The sequence below is a fragment of the Herpailurus yagouaroundi genome, unplaced genomic scaffold (assembly GCF_014898765.1).
Source record: "Herpailurus yagouaroundi ecotype Mexico unplaced genomic scaffold, PumYag 184, whole genome shotgun sequence".
Lineage (NCBI taxonomy): Eukaryota > Metazoa > Chordata > Mammalia > Carnivora > Felidae > Herpailurus > Herpailurus yagouaroundi.
In genome coordinates this window covers 29,364,477-29,382,134 of record NW_024412415.1, presented here as the reverse complement: position 1 = coordinate 29,382,134, position 17,658 = coordinate 29,364,477, and the positions used below count along the sequence as shown (strand labels likewise).

General features: G+C 39.7%; 1 protein-coding gene across 12 annotated transcripts in view; it reads left to right on the top strand.

Annotated features, from left to right (window-relative positions):
• CSNK1G1 (casein kinase 1 gamma 1) overlaps window positions 1–17,658 on the top strand; it is a 165,384-nt gene that overhangs the window by 109,616 nt on the left and 38,110 nt on the right. For 8 of the 12 annotated variants that reach the window (XR_005795858.1, XM_040492944.1, XM_040492939.1 and 5 more), the window contains exons 5-9: window positions 7,277–7,428; window positions 8,769–9,003; window positions 14,690–14,775; window positions 16,871–16,955; window positions 17,210–17,358. Coding sequence is in view for 11 of the 12 variants with exons in the window: in XM_040492944.1 (XP_040348878.1) it covers window positions 7,277–7,428; window positions 8,769–9,003; window positions 14,690–14,775; window positions 16,871–16,955; window positions 17,210–17,358 (707 nt within the window). In the remaining variant the exon portion in view is untranslated. The remainder of the gene's footprint in view (window positions 1–7,276; window positions 7,429–8,768; window positions 9,004–14,689; window positions 14,776–16,870; window positions 16,956–17,209; window positions 17,359–17,658) is intronic. The other 4 variants (XM_040492946.1, XM_040492941.1, XM_040492948.1 and 1 more) reach the window with 1 other exon arrangement.

Here is a 17,658-nt window from a genome sequence, read left to right as displayed (position 1 = left end):
CCATGAACCACAGGATCATGACCGGAGCCAAAGTCAGATGCTTAACTAAGCCACCCAGTCATAAATTTTTACCAGTTCTGAGCTGAATTAGTCTTTTTGGAATGAGAAGAGATCTCCCACCCCTACCTAACACATTTTTAAATTGTTTTTATCTCAGATACTAATAGAGAAGAAATCTTTTCTCCTACCTTAGGCTTTCTTTCCTGGCTCCTTTGGATAAATAAAACTCTGAATATGCTTTGTGGCTCAAGGCCTTGGTAATTGTGTGTATATGGTAGAAAAACTCTAAAAGTTCAATTTTTTGTGGCTCAGAAATGTGAGACTATTCGTCTGCTCTTGCCTTTCCTCACTTTCTCTTCCCCAACATACAAATTGATCTGTTAGCAGCATATATCCAGCAATAGTCAAGTTCCCAAGAGGCCTGTGAACAAGATGATTGTAAAACATTTTTCTTTTTTTTTTTAATTTTTTTTTTCAACATTTATTTATTTTTGGGACAGAGAGAAACAGAGCATGAACGGGGGAGGGGCAGAGAGAGAGGGAGACACAGAATCGGAAACAGGCTCCAGGCTCTGAGCCATCAGCCCAGAGCCCGACACGGGGCTCGAACCCACGGACCGTGAGATCGTGACCTGGCTGAAGTCGGACGCCTAACCGACTGCGCCACCCAGGCGCCCCTAAAACATTTTTCATTATAGGACAAAGTAATTCTGATTCCTTAATTCTGGGTCTAGCTGGGTTTGTCTGTTTTTTTATTAAGCCAGCATTTTGAGTAGATGTCATATGTGTACTGGTTCATATTATAAAAAGGCATTTTTCAGAGTCTGAGAAATGGAAAAAAAAAGAAATACATGTATTGTTTCATATCTTTGTAATGCATTGCTTTTCTAGAGTTATTTTCTCAGTTTTAAAAGCTATGCTTTTATTTTCCCTGTTCACTTCTAACTATGGAATATCATCCTGTTTATCTGCCTATTCTTTCTGCTTTCTTGTTAAGTGGACTTGTTTAATATTATCATTAATCCTGATGATCGTTCCCCATATGCAGTAATTCCCTGTATGAATAGTAATTCCTTGATGGCTCAGAGACACTAAGGAACATTCAGTAGTTGTGCTGGAAGGCACTACCATGGGACAGTTAAGTTTTGAAGAAGAGCTGTCCTATTTTCTTTAAATATTAAAAATAAAACTGTATAAACAAAAGAAGGGAATTGCCAAAGTCATTATGTCCTTAAAGGTTTTCACTGGCCCTAACTTCAGAAGACAGTCATCCCCAACATATACTTATCTTTTAAAGAAATATTAAGGTGTTATTTTTTACATCCAGATATTAATGTAGGTATGAGATTTATTTGAACTTGCTTCATAGCTAGGTAATTTAGTTTTTCAAAAAGAATCAAAGGCTAATTATTAAGCAATAATGTGATCAAATTACCAAAAGCTTCTGGGTGGTTCTATTTCAGTTCTCAGCCTGAGGTGCATTTAAAAATATCTCTACTTAGAGTAGTTACTGTTCATAATGTTTTATGGAATATTTTTAGGTAACAGCTTGGATGATAAGCCATTATCCTTGATTTGGTATGTTTAACCCAAGTTAAATTTATGACAGACTGAAAATTAGCTGTAGTGTCCACCCCACTTCCTGTTCTGTACCACTTGATGTATGTATGAGCCTCATGTCTGGCAGGATTTATAAGAATATGTTATTGATGGATGGGAAAGCTGTTTCATAGTACCCTGCGAAAATACACAAGATAACAAGTGCAGGGTATATATAACCTTGCAGTTTTGGTTTATAAGAGATGTAACCTGGGGGAGCACCTGGGGGCTCAGTTGGTTAAGCATCCGACTTTGGCTCAGGTCATGATCTCACGGTTTGTGAGTTTGAGCCCCACATCGGACTCTGTGCTGTCAGCACAGAGCCTGCTTCAGAACCTCTGTCTGCCCCCTCTCTGCCCCTCCCCCACTTGTGCAGGCACATGCGCTCTCTCTCAAAAATGAATACACATTTAAAAAAGAGGGGCGCCTGGGTGGCGCAGTCGGTTAAGCGTCCAACTTCAGCCAGGTCACGATCTCGCGGTCCGTGAGTTCGAGCCCCGCGTCAGGCTCTGGGCTGATGGCTCGGAGCCTGGAGCCTGTTTCCGATTCTGTGTCTCCCTCTCTCTCTGCCCCTCCCCTGCTCATGCTCTGTCTCTCTCTGTCCCAAAAATAAAAAAAATAATAAAAAATGTTGAAAAAAAATTTAAAAAATAAATAAATAAATAAAAAAGAGAGAGAGGTGTAACCTGTGGCTAAAGGACATATAATGAAACCTATTAGAAATTTCTCAGAAGAAGGGTATTCAGGATTTACTTCTTTAATTTCTGGGCTTTTATGTAGTTGACCAATTTAGGAGGGAGATCTTATTAGTGATTTATTTCCAGAGCAGATGAGAAGTTATAAAACTACCTTAGTTTCTGAAATACCATGAATCAAAGAATTCAGTGCATAGCTGCCTTGCCCACCTCTCTCACTTCATTCCCATTACCTCATCATTACTTTTAGTAAGTACCGTTTTACCACACGTATAGCTTTTGTTGCATTTAAGGCTGTGTCCTCATCCCCTATCTTATTAAAGGACTTCACAGTATAATGTTGATTGATTAAAAATTTCATAAGCAGTGGATTCGACATGGCTCTGCAGAAGAGTGAAATAGAATATATAGAATTTCTTATTTAAATGCAGCCCAGGAGGGGTGCCTGGCTGGCTCAGTTGGTGAGCGTCTAACTCTAGATTTCAGTTCAGGTTATGATACCAGAATTGTGGGATCAAGCCCCATGTCAGGCTCCATGCTGAGCATGGAACTTGCTTAAGATTCTCTCCCTCTCCTTCAGCTTCGCCCCTGCTCACATTCTGTCTCATATAATTTTAGATAGATAGATAGATAGATAGATAGATAGATAGATAGATAGATAGATAGGTAGGTTTATTTAAATGCAGCCTAGGATAAGTCATTACTGTGTGCTAATCTTTGACCAAAGACACAGACTTTCAAAGTGGGCTTATGTCTGTATCTTTTACCACCAACATTGGCCACTTTATGGGCAGTCATGTGAAAAACTAGGAACAGAATGGAACTTGCGTGGGCATCTTTCTGTACAGATAGTTCTAATAAATTATGGCTATGTCTCCCAAAGAGACTTTTCTATTTGGCACATTTTCTGTAATACCTAAGAAACTAAACAGGCAAGTCTTTTAAATAGCCTTAAAATGATTCCAGTCAAAAGATACTGAGTCCAGATGTTCTGATGTGAAAGAACTTCTGAACGAGACTGTCTGTTTTCTGAGTCCTCATAATATATTGATCATAACACATAGCAATGCTTTTTTTTTTTCTTTTTTTAGTTTATATCCAAATTAGTTAGCATATAGTGCAACAATGATTTCAGGAGTAGATTCCTTAATTCCCCTTACCAGTTAAGCCCATCCCCCCTCCCATAACCCCTCCAGTAACCCTCTTTCCAGCTGAGGTGGCACTTCAGAATCATTTGCAGAACTGTGCTTACATTTGCTACCAAAAGTTCTGGTTTAGTAGTTTTGAAGTGATGTCACTGCATCTGTTTTTAAAAATTTTGGTGCTGTTTCTAATAGACACACTTCTGGTTGACTACCACTCCCAACTTACTTTGTAATTTGAACCACACATATTCTGTATAACCTGGAGCCACGCTTTCATTCATATAGGTTCTGTGGCTTTACAAAGAGAAACCTGGAAGGTAGCTAGAAGGAAACCCTGGCTATTGTCAGAATTTTAGTTTTAAGAGGAAACTAGTCCAAACTTCTCCTCTTTACAGATGAAAAAGCAGAGACATGAAGGAATTTTCAGGGTTGGTAGCAGAACCAAATACTAGATCGAAGACTGATTTGAGCCTTTTCTCCAGTAGCATCTTGGATTAGTCCCGTCTTTGAGAAAACTTCAAAGCTACTTAATAATCTAAAACTGTCCTGAGCATTCAAAGCCTGCCCCAAGATATGGTGAGGTCTCAGGGTATTTCATACAAGGAGCAATAATGCAGCCAACAGGAATGCCTCACATCTTTGTAGGAGTAGGAGTAAATTCCTTATGGGTGGAGTTATGAGTGATAGAACTCATAGGTAGAAATTACAGACATCACCCAGAATGCTTTTGTGACTTCTTTGTAAACATGGAAATTTCTGACAAGAGATGCTTGGATTTATTACTAAAGATTGTCAAGAACAAGATGATCATTTGTCTCATTTAAACTGATCTTTAAGTATCAGAAGCAAGCCTAGGGAATTATGTCAGTAGTATATATCTAAGCAGACCTTACTTTTAGTCTACTTATACTTCAGAAGGAGGATTTTGTGCCCAGATTTGCAATTTATCCAACTAAAAGAATAATATGTTTATTAATTACGATTAGATTTGACCATGAAAAAAGGTCCAAATAACAGTTTACTGAAGATAGAGATTGATTTTTCTTTTGGATTAAAAAAGGGCAGGGAAGTCCAACATTGGTTACTTCACAGCCATTAGGGACTCACGTTTTTTGGTTTGTTTTTTTTTTCTTTTTTGTTCCACTCATTCTTGCCACTGTCTGATATCTACAAGGTGTCTGATGGTTCTAGATGGCTTCTGGAGCCTAAGCCATCATCAAAGCAGGGCATACCTCCAACTTGAGTCAGCTCCCATGGAAGAGCTTTTCTAGAACTACCTCATCCAACAATTTCTGATTCTGTCTCACTAGTCATAGTTGTTATCAAAGGAAGCTAGAAAGTTACAACCACGCAGGTGGCTATTTGCAGTAATTAGAAGTTTTGTTATGAAGAAGAAGAGAATGGATACTAGACAGGTAACTAACAGATCTGCCACAGCTGTTGTGAAGAATGTACTACTTTTTTAAAAAAGAATATAATATTTATATTAGGAAAATCAAATTTTAGTGACATCAGAAACTATTATATAGCATTTAAATTTGAAAGATCCCCAAACTACCATCCACCATATGTCTGATTAGTAAAAGCAGTAATTCTCTACGATGGTGTTCTGCTTTGGATTTTTCAGCAGGACTCATTAGGAACAGCTGTTAGGTTTTGTATATTTTAAAGAAAGTGAAGAATGAGTTCAGAACAACAGGGAGATAAAAGACACTTTAAATTAAATCTGATTTCTTTTGGAGATAGAATCAAAACAACCACGAGGACAATTCAGTGGATATTTATGGAGCTGACAGGAGCAGAGTATGCTGTATTAGGTGATACAAGCTGGGGATGAGCATCCTAAAACACTCAAGTTTCTTAGTACCTAGAGGAACAAGGTAGACTCCAGTAGCACATGAAACAGTTAAACACATATCATAGCAACGAAACACACCAACTCCAGATAGACAAGATTTATCCTGGGGACAAGGATGGGCATCTTGGGTTAAAGCTTTAAATAGTAGATATTGTCTTAGTCTATTTGGGCTGCTGTAACAAAATGCCAGTAGACTGAGTGGCTTATAAACTCAGAAATTTATTTCTCACAGTTCCAGACTAGAAGTCCAAGATCAGGTTGCCATCATGGTCAGGTTTTGGCGGAAACCCTCTTCAGACTTTGTGCTGTGTCCTCACATGGTGGAAGGGGCTAGGGAACTCTCTACAATCTCTTTTACAAGGGCACTAATCTCATTCATAAGAGTTCTGCCCTCATGATCTAATCACTTCCCAAAGGCCCACCTCTTTTTTTTTTTTTTTTAATTTTTTTTTCAACATTTATTTATTTTTGGGACAGAGAGAGCCCGAGCATGAACGGGGGAGGGGCAGAGAGAGAGGGAGACACAGAATCGGAAACAGGCTCCAGGCTCTGAGCCATCAGCCCAGAGCCTGATGCGGGGCTCGAACTCACGGACCGTGAGATCGTGACCTGGCTGAAGTCGGACGCTTAACCGACTGCGCCACCCAGGCGCCCCGTAAAGGCCCACCTCTTAAAACCATCACATTGGGCATTAGGTTTTCAACATATGAATTTAAGGATGATGAGGAGACACAAACATTCAGATTATAGCAGGTAGAATCACCTCTGCTTATCTCTTATCTATACATATAAAAAGAATGAGGAGAAGGAGAGATTTTGTTGTCTAAAGAACTTGTAGGGGCGCTTGGGTGGCCCAGTCGGTTAAGCGTCCGACTCTTGATCTCAGCTTAGGTCATGATCTCACACTTTGTGAGTTCAAGCCCCGCATCGGGGTGGCATGGAGTCTGCTTGGGATTCTGTCTCTCCTTCTTTCTGCCCCTTCCTTGCTTCTGCTCTCTCTCTCAAAATAAATAAATAAACTTAAAAAAAAAAAAAAAGAACTTGTAGGCAGAAGCAAGTAGTAATCTGTAGCATATATAGCTGTAGAACATGGTATACATAAATGTGTGAGATGGAAGTGTTTCTGCTCTATGAGACCAGATTTTTTAAAAATGTTCTGTAGTCTCATTCATATCCGCTGTTCACATGGTGCCATTTAACACATGTTTACTGAATGCCTCATATTTACAATACGCTCTAAGGGAGAAATTCATTCACAAGTTGACACTTAGGTGAGAAAGTGTCTAGATTTTAGCATCTTAGAGCTATGAATTTCAAATCTAGGGAAAGCCCAGCCTTGTCGTTTATTTTTCCTTTTCCTTTCAGAATTACTTACCAGTAAACAAATGCTGTCTGTTGACTTTGCCCCAGCTGATAGAAAACAGGAAACTACAGAGACTCCCTGTGAGAAGAGAGCCAGGCTGTACCCTCTGTGACCTCAACCTTTCAATCTGAGTTCTCCTTGGGGCAGCAGTTGCAAACAGCTCCACGCGGCTTTTGGCAGTTAGCATAGGGAGCGCAGATGAAAACAGCTAATGCAACAAGGCCCGTTAGGCTGGCCTGTGAGCTCAGTGAACTGTCTTTTAACCTTCTGTGCTACTGTACTTTTGGGCCTCCTTGGGGAAGAATAGTTTATGCTCTGATCCAGTAATGGATCAGGGACCGTTCGCTGTCTTCCGTAGCAGTGGGAATACCTTTGTCACTCTGGTATTAAATAGCTGCTTGTTTGAGGCTATTAGGTGATGACTCACCTTTCCTACGTGTTACTAGTTCGCTTTGAAGCTACTGTGCTCAGTTTAGGTTCTCCAGGAGTGACTATGAGAGAAAATGGTAATCTCACAAATTGTACTTTCTTTGTATCTACCCAGTGCTGATGCAGCTATCTCACATTTTGGGTTTTGTGTCCCCCACTCTACAACCTATTTCTCCTCTGCTTGCAGGTGAAGGTCTTCCACAGGTGTATTACTTTGGACCGTGTGGAAAATACAACGCCATGGTGCTGGAGCTCCTTGGCCCTAGCTTGGAGGACTTGTTTGACCTCTGTGACCGAACTTTTACTTTGAAGACTGTGTTAATGATAGCCATCCAGTTGGTAAGTTGGCATTGCTGTTCTGCAAAAGGATAGGTGGGTCCCCCAGCTGCATTCCTGTGTCCCCTTTAGGGCTCTCCCAGATGTCGCGACACATATTGAGTGCACACTCAGAGGTTTGATGGCATTCTAGGAAGCAGGCTGTGCCAAAAGGGTTAACCTAGAGAAGACATACTGCATCTTCTGTTCGCTCTATTTTAAGAATTTGCACCTTGGAGCAACACCCTGCCCTCAACTGAAGTGGAAGCATATAATTTAGTTTGGGGATAAAGAGGATGAGTAGGTGAAATTGTACAAATGCAAGTGATTTCCTTGATGTTTTATTTATAGGTTTTAAACATATGGCTGTAAAGGTTTGTCCTCTCCCCTCACCCTTGCAGCCAGGAAGGGATTGGCCACATAACCCACTGCCCTAACAATCAGATTCCAAAATCGTGTGACCAAGAACCTGCCTTAGCTCTCTGGCCTCCGGTTCTTACAGAGACTGGCAGAGCTGAAGAGACAGCTCCCTCAGCTCCAGCCAAATTACACAGCAGTGCCAGTTCAAGAAGCAGTTAAGACAGTTCCCTTGAGAAGTCTGTCAGCCTCTCAGAGGAAGGATGCTCATGCATCTTTTATTGGTCTCAAATGGTGGTGGTCTCGCCCACTTTACAGTAAAAGCTTGGAAATGTTAGAAAATTGACCTTGGCTTTTGAGTCCAAACTTAAGATGCCTCGGCTTCCCTTTGTATGCTGTAGATAGAAATAAAACAAAGAAATTTGAAATAATTTTATGGTTACTATTTGGGGCTATATTTAATTTCACATAAAAACTGCTCTTCTACCTCTGCTGCTGATTAGCTCTGTAAAATCAATGCAATCTTTACTTCTCTGGACCTCACTTCCCATGTTTTTGCAGCAGAAAGTACTAGGTTGGGGAGGCCTGCCTGACTGAAGATACAAAGGTGTGGGCAGAAGGTGAATGTGACAGTGGCACCTGTCTTCAGAGGTTGCCGACGTATTGTGATAATCCTGGCTGGGGATACTTCGAGCCTCTCAAATGTATGCTTTCTGATGTAGCATAAAAACACCTAATTCTATTCATCATTTACAAATTGTAACATTATGAGCTGAACTGGCTGTCTCACTTTCATTTAACTTGATACTTGTTATGTATGTATTTGTATCCGAATTTTTTCTGGTTTACAAGCGTGAAGTGACTGGGTGGTGAAGAAGAAATGAGTTTTACTTTCATTTCAGTAGTTAGAACCTTTGGGCTCATAAAAGAAAATGTTTGGATGTTTGTTTGGTTTTTTCCCAGTAAACTTCTTTAGAGTATTTTCATCATTGTGTATTCTCTTTTAGCTTTCTCGAATGGAATATGTGCACTCAAAGAATCTCATTTACCGAGATGTGAAGCCAGAGAATTTCCTGATTGGCCGACAAGGCAACAAGAAAGAGCATGTTATACACATTATAGACTTTGGACTGGCCAAGGAATACATTGACCCTGAAACCAAAAAACACATACCTTATAGGGAGCACAAAAGTTTAACTGGAACTGCAAGATACATGTCTATCAACACGCATCTTGGCAAAGGTGTGTTTATTTTCTGCTCAGTGAAAAGGGGCGGGTCCTTAAAATAACTTTTTATTCCAATAATACTTTTGTCCCCTTTGTGCATTACAACTTGTGGTTCTTCTTGCTTCACAAGGCAAGTGATTTTTATACTTGAGAAACTAAGATGGTGAGTTAGTAACTTTCCTAGGTATCCTGTTGACAACTTAAAGATTTTTCTTTAAGTAAAATTCTTTACTTTTTTAATGTTTATTTATTTTGAGACAGAGCAAGCGAGAGAGCATGCACAAGCAGGGGAGGGGCAGAGAGAGAGGGAGGGAGAGAGAATCCCAAGCAGGATCCATGCTGTGTGCACAGGGCCCTATGCAGGGTTCAGTCTCATAACCATAAGATCATGACCTGAGCTGAAACCAAGAGATAGAAGCTTAACCAACTGAGCTACTCAGATACCCCTATTTAATTCTTTATACTATGTTTCCAAATGCTTAGTTTTTTAGCAGTGTGGGCACTTGAATTGTTGTATTAAAATGATAGCATTTGAGTAAGTCTAATGATGAATTTGGTGTTTACATATGAATGAATGACTCCATGTATGACAGTCCTGAAAAGGACATCAGATTGGTTGGTATCTGAACTGGGGAAGAGTGTGTTACTAAAACATGTGCTAGGCTTCTGTTCACTGTGCATAATTCCATGAATAATTCTTTGAGGAAGAGCCTATGTCTTACTCAATGAAAATAGAGGAGTTGTACACTATATTCAGGATAGGCAATTTGTGAAATCTCAATCAACAAGTAAGGCAGAAGGCCTTACTTGTTAGAGGAACTATTTCAGGGGAGAATATTTGTAAGAGAAGCCTAAGGAACAGTGGGAAAGCCAAATAAGCCGTGGGCCCCTCACTAGCTTCTCCAGAAAAGCTTCCATTTTTATCTATTTTATATATTGGGCTTCTGTGGAAGATTCTATATGAAGAAAACATTCTAAAGTGATTGTAAAACTGTGTTTGAAATTCATCACTCTTGGGGCGCCTGGGTGGCTCAGCTGGTTACATCTGACTTCGTCTCAGGTAATGATCTCACAGTTCATGAGTTCAAGCCTTGCATCAGGCTCCATGCTGACACCTTGGAGCCTGCCTCACATTCTGTCTCCCTCTCTCTCTTCCTCTCTTTCTCTTTCTCTCTGTCAAAAATAAATATTTTTTTAAAAAATACACCACTCTTGAGAATAGACATGTAAACAATATTATCAGGTTCCATACTCCTAGACATAGCTAATTATATTGGGTGTTTAAATATTAATGAATTGTTGTGCACTAACAAGTATTTTAAAGACTAAATGACTACAAAGTTGCCTTATTGACAAAACTGCCTAGGTTTTCAAATGAGGATTCTAGTGTTAGTGAAGAGTAACTATCATATTGCAAAGTGATACAACTGGAACAGAAATCCTGAATGCTATCAGGATTTTTTCAGTAAACGTATGAAAATCCTCACTTAACTAAATGTAATACTTTAAAATTAGACTAGAAGGGCTTCTGCCACTTATTATCTATGTCATTTTGGACAGGTTACTTAATCTTCCTGAAACTTATCTGTAAAATAGAGTAATATTTCACAAGGATGTGTTTGTGGGTTGAATGGGTAGTATGTGTAACATAGTTCTCTTGCATAGTGTTCAATATCCCCTCTTTCTTCCTTTTTACTTAGATAGACTGTGTTGTAAATAGTAAAGTCATGATTATTTGGTTTAACTGACAGACTCTAGAAGTTGTTCTAATTCCTGCTTCCTAGGCACAGCAGTCCATGTTCTGATTTTATTATTCTTGTCAGGAAAGGCAAGAAGAGACAGAGATGGGTCTCTTTGCTATGTACAGATAATGGTTTACAGAATATGTACAGATAAGGTACAGATAATGGTTAAGAAAAAGGTTTGCAAACCCTGGCTCTTGCGCTTAAATCTATATGATTTTGGTCCAGTAAACTTTCCTCAGCCTCAGTTATCTCATCTATGGAATGGGTATGATAATAATACATTATACTATAGGATACTGAGAGATAATACATATAAAGTATTTAGCACAGTGCCTCATAGTAGCAAAGACTGTAAATGGTAGTTATTTATTTATTCAACAAAATACATTTTCAGTGTGTAAGATCGTCAGACTGGTGCTTTCATCTCCTGGTATAGCCATTCCTGCTGGAACTTTGAGTTTATCTCCAAACTTGAAATTCCTGAGTTCTAGAGTTTTTTGGGTCACATTGAACCTATCACCATATTTTTGCCCTCTCCAGATTACAGAGAATACATATAGATGGTTATTATATGCCCTTTAAATTCTGGCCAGGGTCTCAAAGCAGAGAGGTATTCCATAGGACCTTGAATCATACTGTTTTGTTTTGTTTTGTCTATTTATTTATTTTGAGAGAGAGCGAGCAAGCAAGCAGGGGAGAGGCAGAGAAAGGGAGAGAGAGAATTCCAAGCAGTCTCCACACTGTCCGTGCAGAGCCCTGTTTGGGGCTCGAACTCAGAAACAGTGAGATCATGACCTAAACTGAAATCAAGAAAGGAACACTATTTTTTTTTTTAATTTTTCAAGTGTTTATTTATTTTTGAGAAAGAGCGAGAGTGCAAGCAGGGGAGAGGCAGAGAGAGGGAGACACAGAATCTGAAGCAGGCTCCAGGCTCTGAGCTGTCAGCATGGAGCCTGACATGGGGCTCGAAATCATGAACTGTGAGGTCATGACTTGAGCTGAAGTCACACACTTAACCAACTGAGTCACCTAGGTGCCCCAAGAGTGGAACATTTAACCGACCATGCCACCCAGATGTCCCCATATTGGTTTTTAAATGTGTAGCATTCTGTATGTTGTAATGAGGAAAAAGGGAAGTGCATCTTCAAATGACTTGGGGAAAATTGCCTGTTTTGTAAGGGAGAACAAGGGAAGAAGCCTCCTAAACCTGACCATATCAGATTAGCCACTTTGTATTCTTAACGACTGAAGTTAGGGTAAGAACACTGGGTCATCTAGACCCTTTCCTCCAGCAAAATATATTTGACCTAAAATCAGAGGTGTGATACATGTAAACCAAGCATGTCTTTCTGAATGGTTGAAAGCAGGCCTTTATGGTGTGAAAGAATTCTATGTCCTACTTTGTCCCACTTGTATTGAAACCTTTCTTCTTTGAAAAGGAAAATACCCTTCATGAAAAAAATGAGAGCATGTGGAAATTCTGAACTAAATGAATACGGTTTTCAGAGAAGTACACAAATAAAGCATGACTCTGGTTTTCACTTTTTTGAAAGGATTAAGTTATCATAGATTAATTACTAATGGGTTAAATTATCATAGATTAATTACTTTAGAATCTTAGAACTGGAAAGTGACTTTTCAAATTATCTACATCAGCCAACTTTCTTTTCTTGTTTGTTTTGAGAGAGAGAGAAAGAGAGTGCGCGTGCGTGAGCTAGCAGGAGAGGAGCAGAGAGGGAGGGGAGAGAATCCCATAGGTTTCCCACTCCACACTGGGCTTGACACAAACCCAGACATCATTACCTGAGCCGAAATCAGGAGTCTGATGCTTAACCAACTGAGCCACCCAGTCACCCCAACCACTTTATTTTCAAGTGAGAGGACTGTGGACCAAAATAGGTGACTTGGCCATGCTGAATTTCACATGGATCGAATGAATGGAAAGAATGGGCCAAGAGCTAGATAACCTAATTCGGGAGCCATTGTTTTTCCTATTATGCCATATTCCACAACTATTTTTCATGGTGCTCAGTAGTTGGAAAATCACTTTATTAGTTATTCTAGTGGGTTTACATGTGTTTTTGGGGTGTGTGTGTGTGTGTGTGTGTGTTTATTTAAAAGGCACTCATTTAATAATGGGCTTTGCTGTGGAGAGAAGTTGGGCGTTTTTCAGGATTGATCAGTATTGAAAATGTGGAGAGGTTTGCCCTCTAGTGCTCAACCAACAAAAGTGCAACTGTCCAGTGAATTTTTATTACCAAGGGGCCTCTTCTTACAGGAAGTGGATATAAAAATGGAAAGGCAATGTGTAGGTGTGATACAGTGTGAGAAACTGCAGGCTGTGGTTTCTTTGTCTGCCCTGCTTTATGAGAGGCCTCAACTCACCCTGCTTGTTCTTTCTTTTTTATTTGTGTGTATTTAGGTCCTATTAACAAACTCTTCCAGTCTAATGCCTTTATGTTTTCAATTATATATAAAATTTGGTGGCAAACCCCAGGCAAGCTGTGTAGACAAAAGCTTCTGTTGGTCTTGCTGTTTTACTTCATTCTTTTTAAGATTATTTCAATTGATGTGCATCCACTCAATTTTATGTTATTTATCTCTTGTCAGGGTGCCTCTTTTTCGCATTAGTGACCACCTTGCCAAAAACCGTTTTCAAACTGCAACTTACCAAGTTGCCTTTTCTTTCCTGATCCGCCCTGTAGAGTTCTATTCACTCTTTGTTGTGCACATTTTCCCATAAGTGAAGGCAGCCATTAAACATGTTGTACTTCCGCATTTTGCGCTGAGTAGCTCTCCTCCCTGCTTCCCTCGTAGGTTTTACTTTCTGCACAAAGAAAGCACAGTCAAGTTTAGAGTAGCCCCTTAGTCTTGTCTTTTTAACTTCTCTTGATAAAGCCCTCAACCTGATTCTGAGAAATAAACACATAAGATATCTGGGATGAGCCATACTTGGCAAATTAGGAATAGAGGCATGTACTACTTACATTCAGTCTGACAACCCAAGAATATATAAGGACGTTTTTTGAGATGAAGTTACAATATTTTTTATTATCTGTTCTTTAGTTTTTTACTATCTTAGTCTTCCCAAATGAAAGAAACTAAAACCTAGCAATTTGTTTTGCCTGATAAGCTCCCAGAATGCGGGGATCCTGTTTTATTTTTCTATATAGGGCACCTTAGTGATAAATTACAGGGGAGGGGCGTGCACACACACACACACAGAATCTGAAGCAGGCTCCAGGCTGTGAGCTGTCAGCACAGAGTTTGATGCGAGGCTCAAACCCACAAACTGTGAAATCATGACCTGAGCCAAAGTCGGATGCCTAACTCACTGACCCAACCAGGTGCCCCAAATTTTAAATGATTCTTAAGGTAGCTATGGAACATGGTACAAATGGCATGGAGCTGAGAGATGATACATTGATGTTTGTTTATGTCAAACTATATTTTAACTGTTAATTTTTGTGATGAATTAAAAGCACTAGACATGTATGCTAGGCATTCCACAGCTTGTGTCTTTGCAGACCTGGCCATTAGGATGGACCATTTAAAAGTTATAGCTGCTTTATCTTCTCACTTTCCATCATGGTAACCCAAAGGGTAACTGTAGCCCATATACCGCAAATAACATTTCATTTAAATTATCTCACTTTCAGGAAGGTGACAGCAGTGACCGAGGGGTGGCTACTCACCATTTAGTGATTTAGATTTGGTTTTAGTTTAGGATTTGCTCTTTTCACTTGGTATTTACTTGCCAGTGACAGCTCTAGGCAAAGGAAGCACACAGTATTTTTTGGTTTTGATCTGAAATACTATCCCTGGTTTAGATACACAAAGAATTAGTAAGCAGCGCCTTTCCAGAGCAGAAGGGTTTCTGAAGGGATTACTTGGTTTTGAACCCCTTTCTGCTTTAATAACTGCAAACATAATGTGTGATCTGTCTTCCCTTTTAGAGCAAAGCCGGCGGGATGATTTGGAAGCCCTGGGCCATATGTTCATGTATTTCCTTCGAGGCAGCCTACCCTGGCAAGGACTCAAGGTATCCTTGAAAGTGCTCAGTGGAGGGCTTTGTTTCAATACTCAGTTGTTAATGAAGGGGTTGCTGACTTGACGCCTGCAAGAAGCACAATTGGGAAGATTGGCTGGCTGCAGAGATGAAAAGCAGGGGCTGGTTATATTGTCTATACTGTAGATGCTTCCCTGGGCTTTGGGGGCTCTGTTTTGCTCACATTTGTCTTCTTCCCCTTGTGAATCCTTCTTCCTTGTTTTAGGGTTTTCCACAGTCTCTTCCCTTGTTCCCTCCCAGCCTTGGCACTGCTGCTTTTCTCTGTGTCACTTTCCTCCTCCACTACCATTATGTAGCAAGAAGAGTGTTCCCAGTGTACTGGGGAATTTCTGGAACAAATTGATGACAGCAGCTGCTACACATTTTACCAGCAAGGCCAACAGAGCTGGGTTGCCCCTAAGGAGAACTGGAAAATATTTATTCATCCTATCAAGGCTAAGGATCCACCTGAACTAAAATAAAAATCCAGGTTTAACATTGCTGTTCATGTGTCTTATTCAGTAAATGCCTATGCAGACAATAGCCATTCCTCATGAAACATGTAGTTTAAATAGCCTACCTTAGGTATCAGTACAGTGTATTTGTGTCAGAGTTAACTACTGATAATAATTTTAACCACTGTAATTATTCTGTGCCTCTGGCTGGTTAGACTAGGAAATGGTGAGCTTCTAACCCATTTTAAGTCCCATTTTAGATAGTTAAATGTGAGGTATATTTTTGAGTTGTGATTTATTTCAACATGTTAGTATGGAAAGAAACTTAATCAATAGATTTAGGTACTTACACACCCCTTGGCCCCCTCCCTTTCTCCCTCCAGAAGGGCAGAATGATTCATTTGCTGTGCTTTCTAGACCGTTGTCCTGAAAAGTAAAGCTTCTGCCCCTTCCCTTTGGGAAGATTTTATTTCTTTCCCCTTAAATTCTTCTCCTAACACTTCCTAGTCTTCTCCTAGTCACATGTATCTTTTCATTGGTATAGATAGCTGTCAGATAGAGTTTCATATTCTATTTACTCATTACATAGCCAAGCAATACATTTGTGTATTAATTGAAACTCACTCACAGTCTATGAATCATTTTAGTGTCAGTTGTAGATCTAAAATTTCTCCAACTTTATTTTATTTTATTTTATTTTACTTTATTTTATTTTATTTTATTTTATTTTATTTTATTTTATTTTATTTTATTTTATTTTTATGTTTTTATTTTAGAGGGAATGCAGGCATGCAAGCATGGGAGAGAGGCAGAGGGAGAGAGAGAGAGAGAACCAAGGCTCAATCTCACGACCTTGGAATCATGACCTGAGCTGAAATCAAGAGTCAGACTCTCAACCGACTGAGCCACCCAGGCAGCCCTCTCCAACTTACTATAGAACACTATTGCTTAAAACTGGGTGCAGCCAGCTAGGGAGAGCCTCACAAGAATCCCTTGAGGCTACACTGTTGGTCCAAGCTCCAGGAGCCTTCTGTCTATAATCCTGAACAAACTTAGTTTGCTTTGAGCTGCTGACATATATGAAACCTACCTGTTAGCCTGTTAGCCATGCCTCTATCATAGGTAACACTTTTCCCTCTGGAAGCACATTGTGGAAAGGCATTTTCTTCTACTACTTATTCTTTTTTTTTTTTCCCTATTCAGATTCACAGTAAATATTCTGTGGAGCCATCTGTCTGCCCCACACTTAGATTAGCAATATTTTTAATCTTATAATAGAACTGATCTAAGAAGGAGAAGGCTGAATTTTTGAACCCCAGTGGTCATGGGAGATTACTAAGCTTCTGCAGTTTTGAAAATAACTGCTATATGTTATTTTTATTTCCTTTTCCTAACCACTCATCTCATTACATTTGATGGTGTTTATCTGAGACTACTAAATATATTTGCAAATAAAACCTTCCAGAACAGAGCAGACGTTAAATACATCATCTCTGTTACATTTCTTATGTATTAGAAGATTGAGCCTAGCAATTCCTGCCAGTTTGAGTGAAGCAACCATTGCATCCCCAGACATATTGGACCTCCCATACGTGGCACCTGTTTCCAAATAACTTTCTCCCTTTGCTCTACAGGCTGATACGTTAAAAGAGAGATATCAGAAAATTGGTGACACCAAAAGGAATACTCCCATTGAAGCTCTCTGTGAAAACTTTCCAGGTAGGATGCTAGAAGGACATTCCAGCCATCGTGACTAAAACTTTGAAGTAGGTAGAGACAATGACTTGGTGTCTCTAGATAAGGGCGCTCTCTAGAAAATTCACATTTCCTTTTATTGTCATTTAAACCAAGACAGGTTTTATCACTTTCATTTGGGTCATAAGGAAAACACAAATATTCCTGACTTGGCTCAGAGCTTCTCACCATAGGAAGCATTCAGCTCATGAGCATGGCCTTTCACCTCTTTCCTACAGAAGAGATGGCAACGTACCTGCGCTATGTCAGGCGATTAGACTTCTTTGAAAAACCTGACTATGAGTATTTACGGACCCTCTTCACAGACCTCTTTGAAAGGAAAGGCTACACCTTTGACTATGCCTACGATTGGGTCGGGAGACCTATTGTAAGTATCCTGTTTTACCTCATCACTTCAGACCAGCACTACCTCGCTTGCCAGACTTTCTGCTTAAATCTATGGAAAAAACATTCCTTTGACTGTGGACTTTACGTATGCCAGCCTTTTCAGGGTGATGCCATAGGTTACAATTACCAGAGTTAGAAAGCAGGAGCAACTCCTTTATACATTTTTAAGATTATGACCAGTATGGCCTAAGATACCAGAACTTAAGCCAGTTTTTAAGAAGAACTTTTGCTTGAATGATCCAGAAGCTGGTGCTACGTAAGCTGGTCCTGCTTCTGTAGA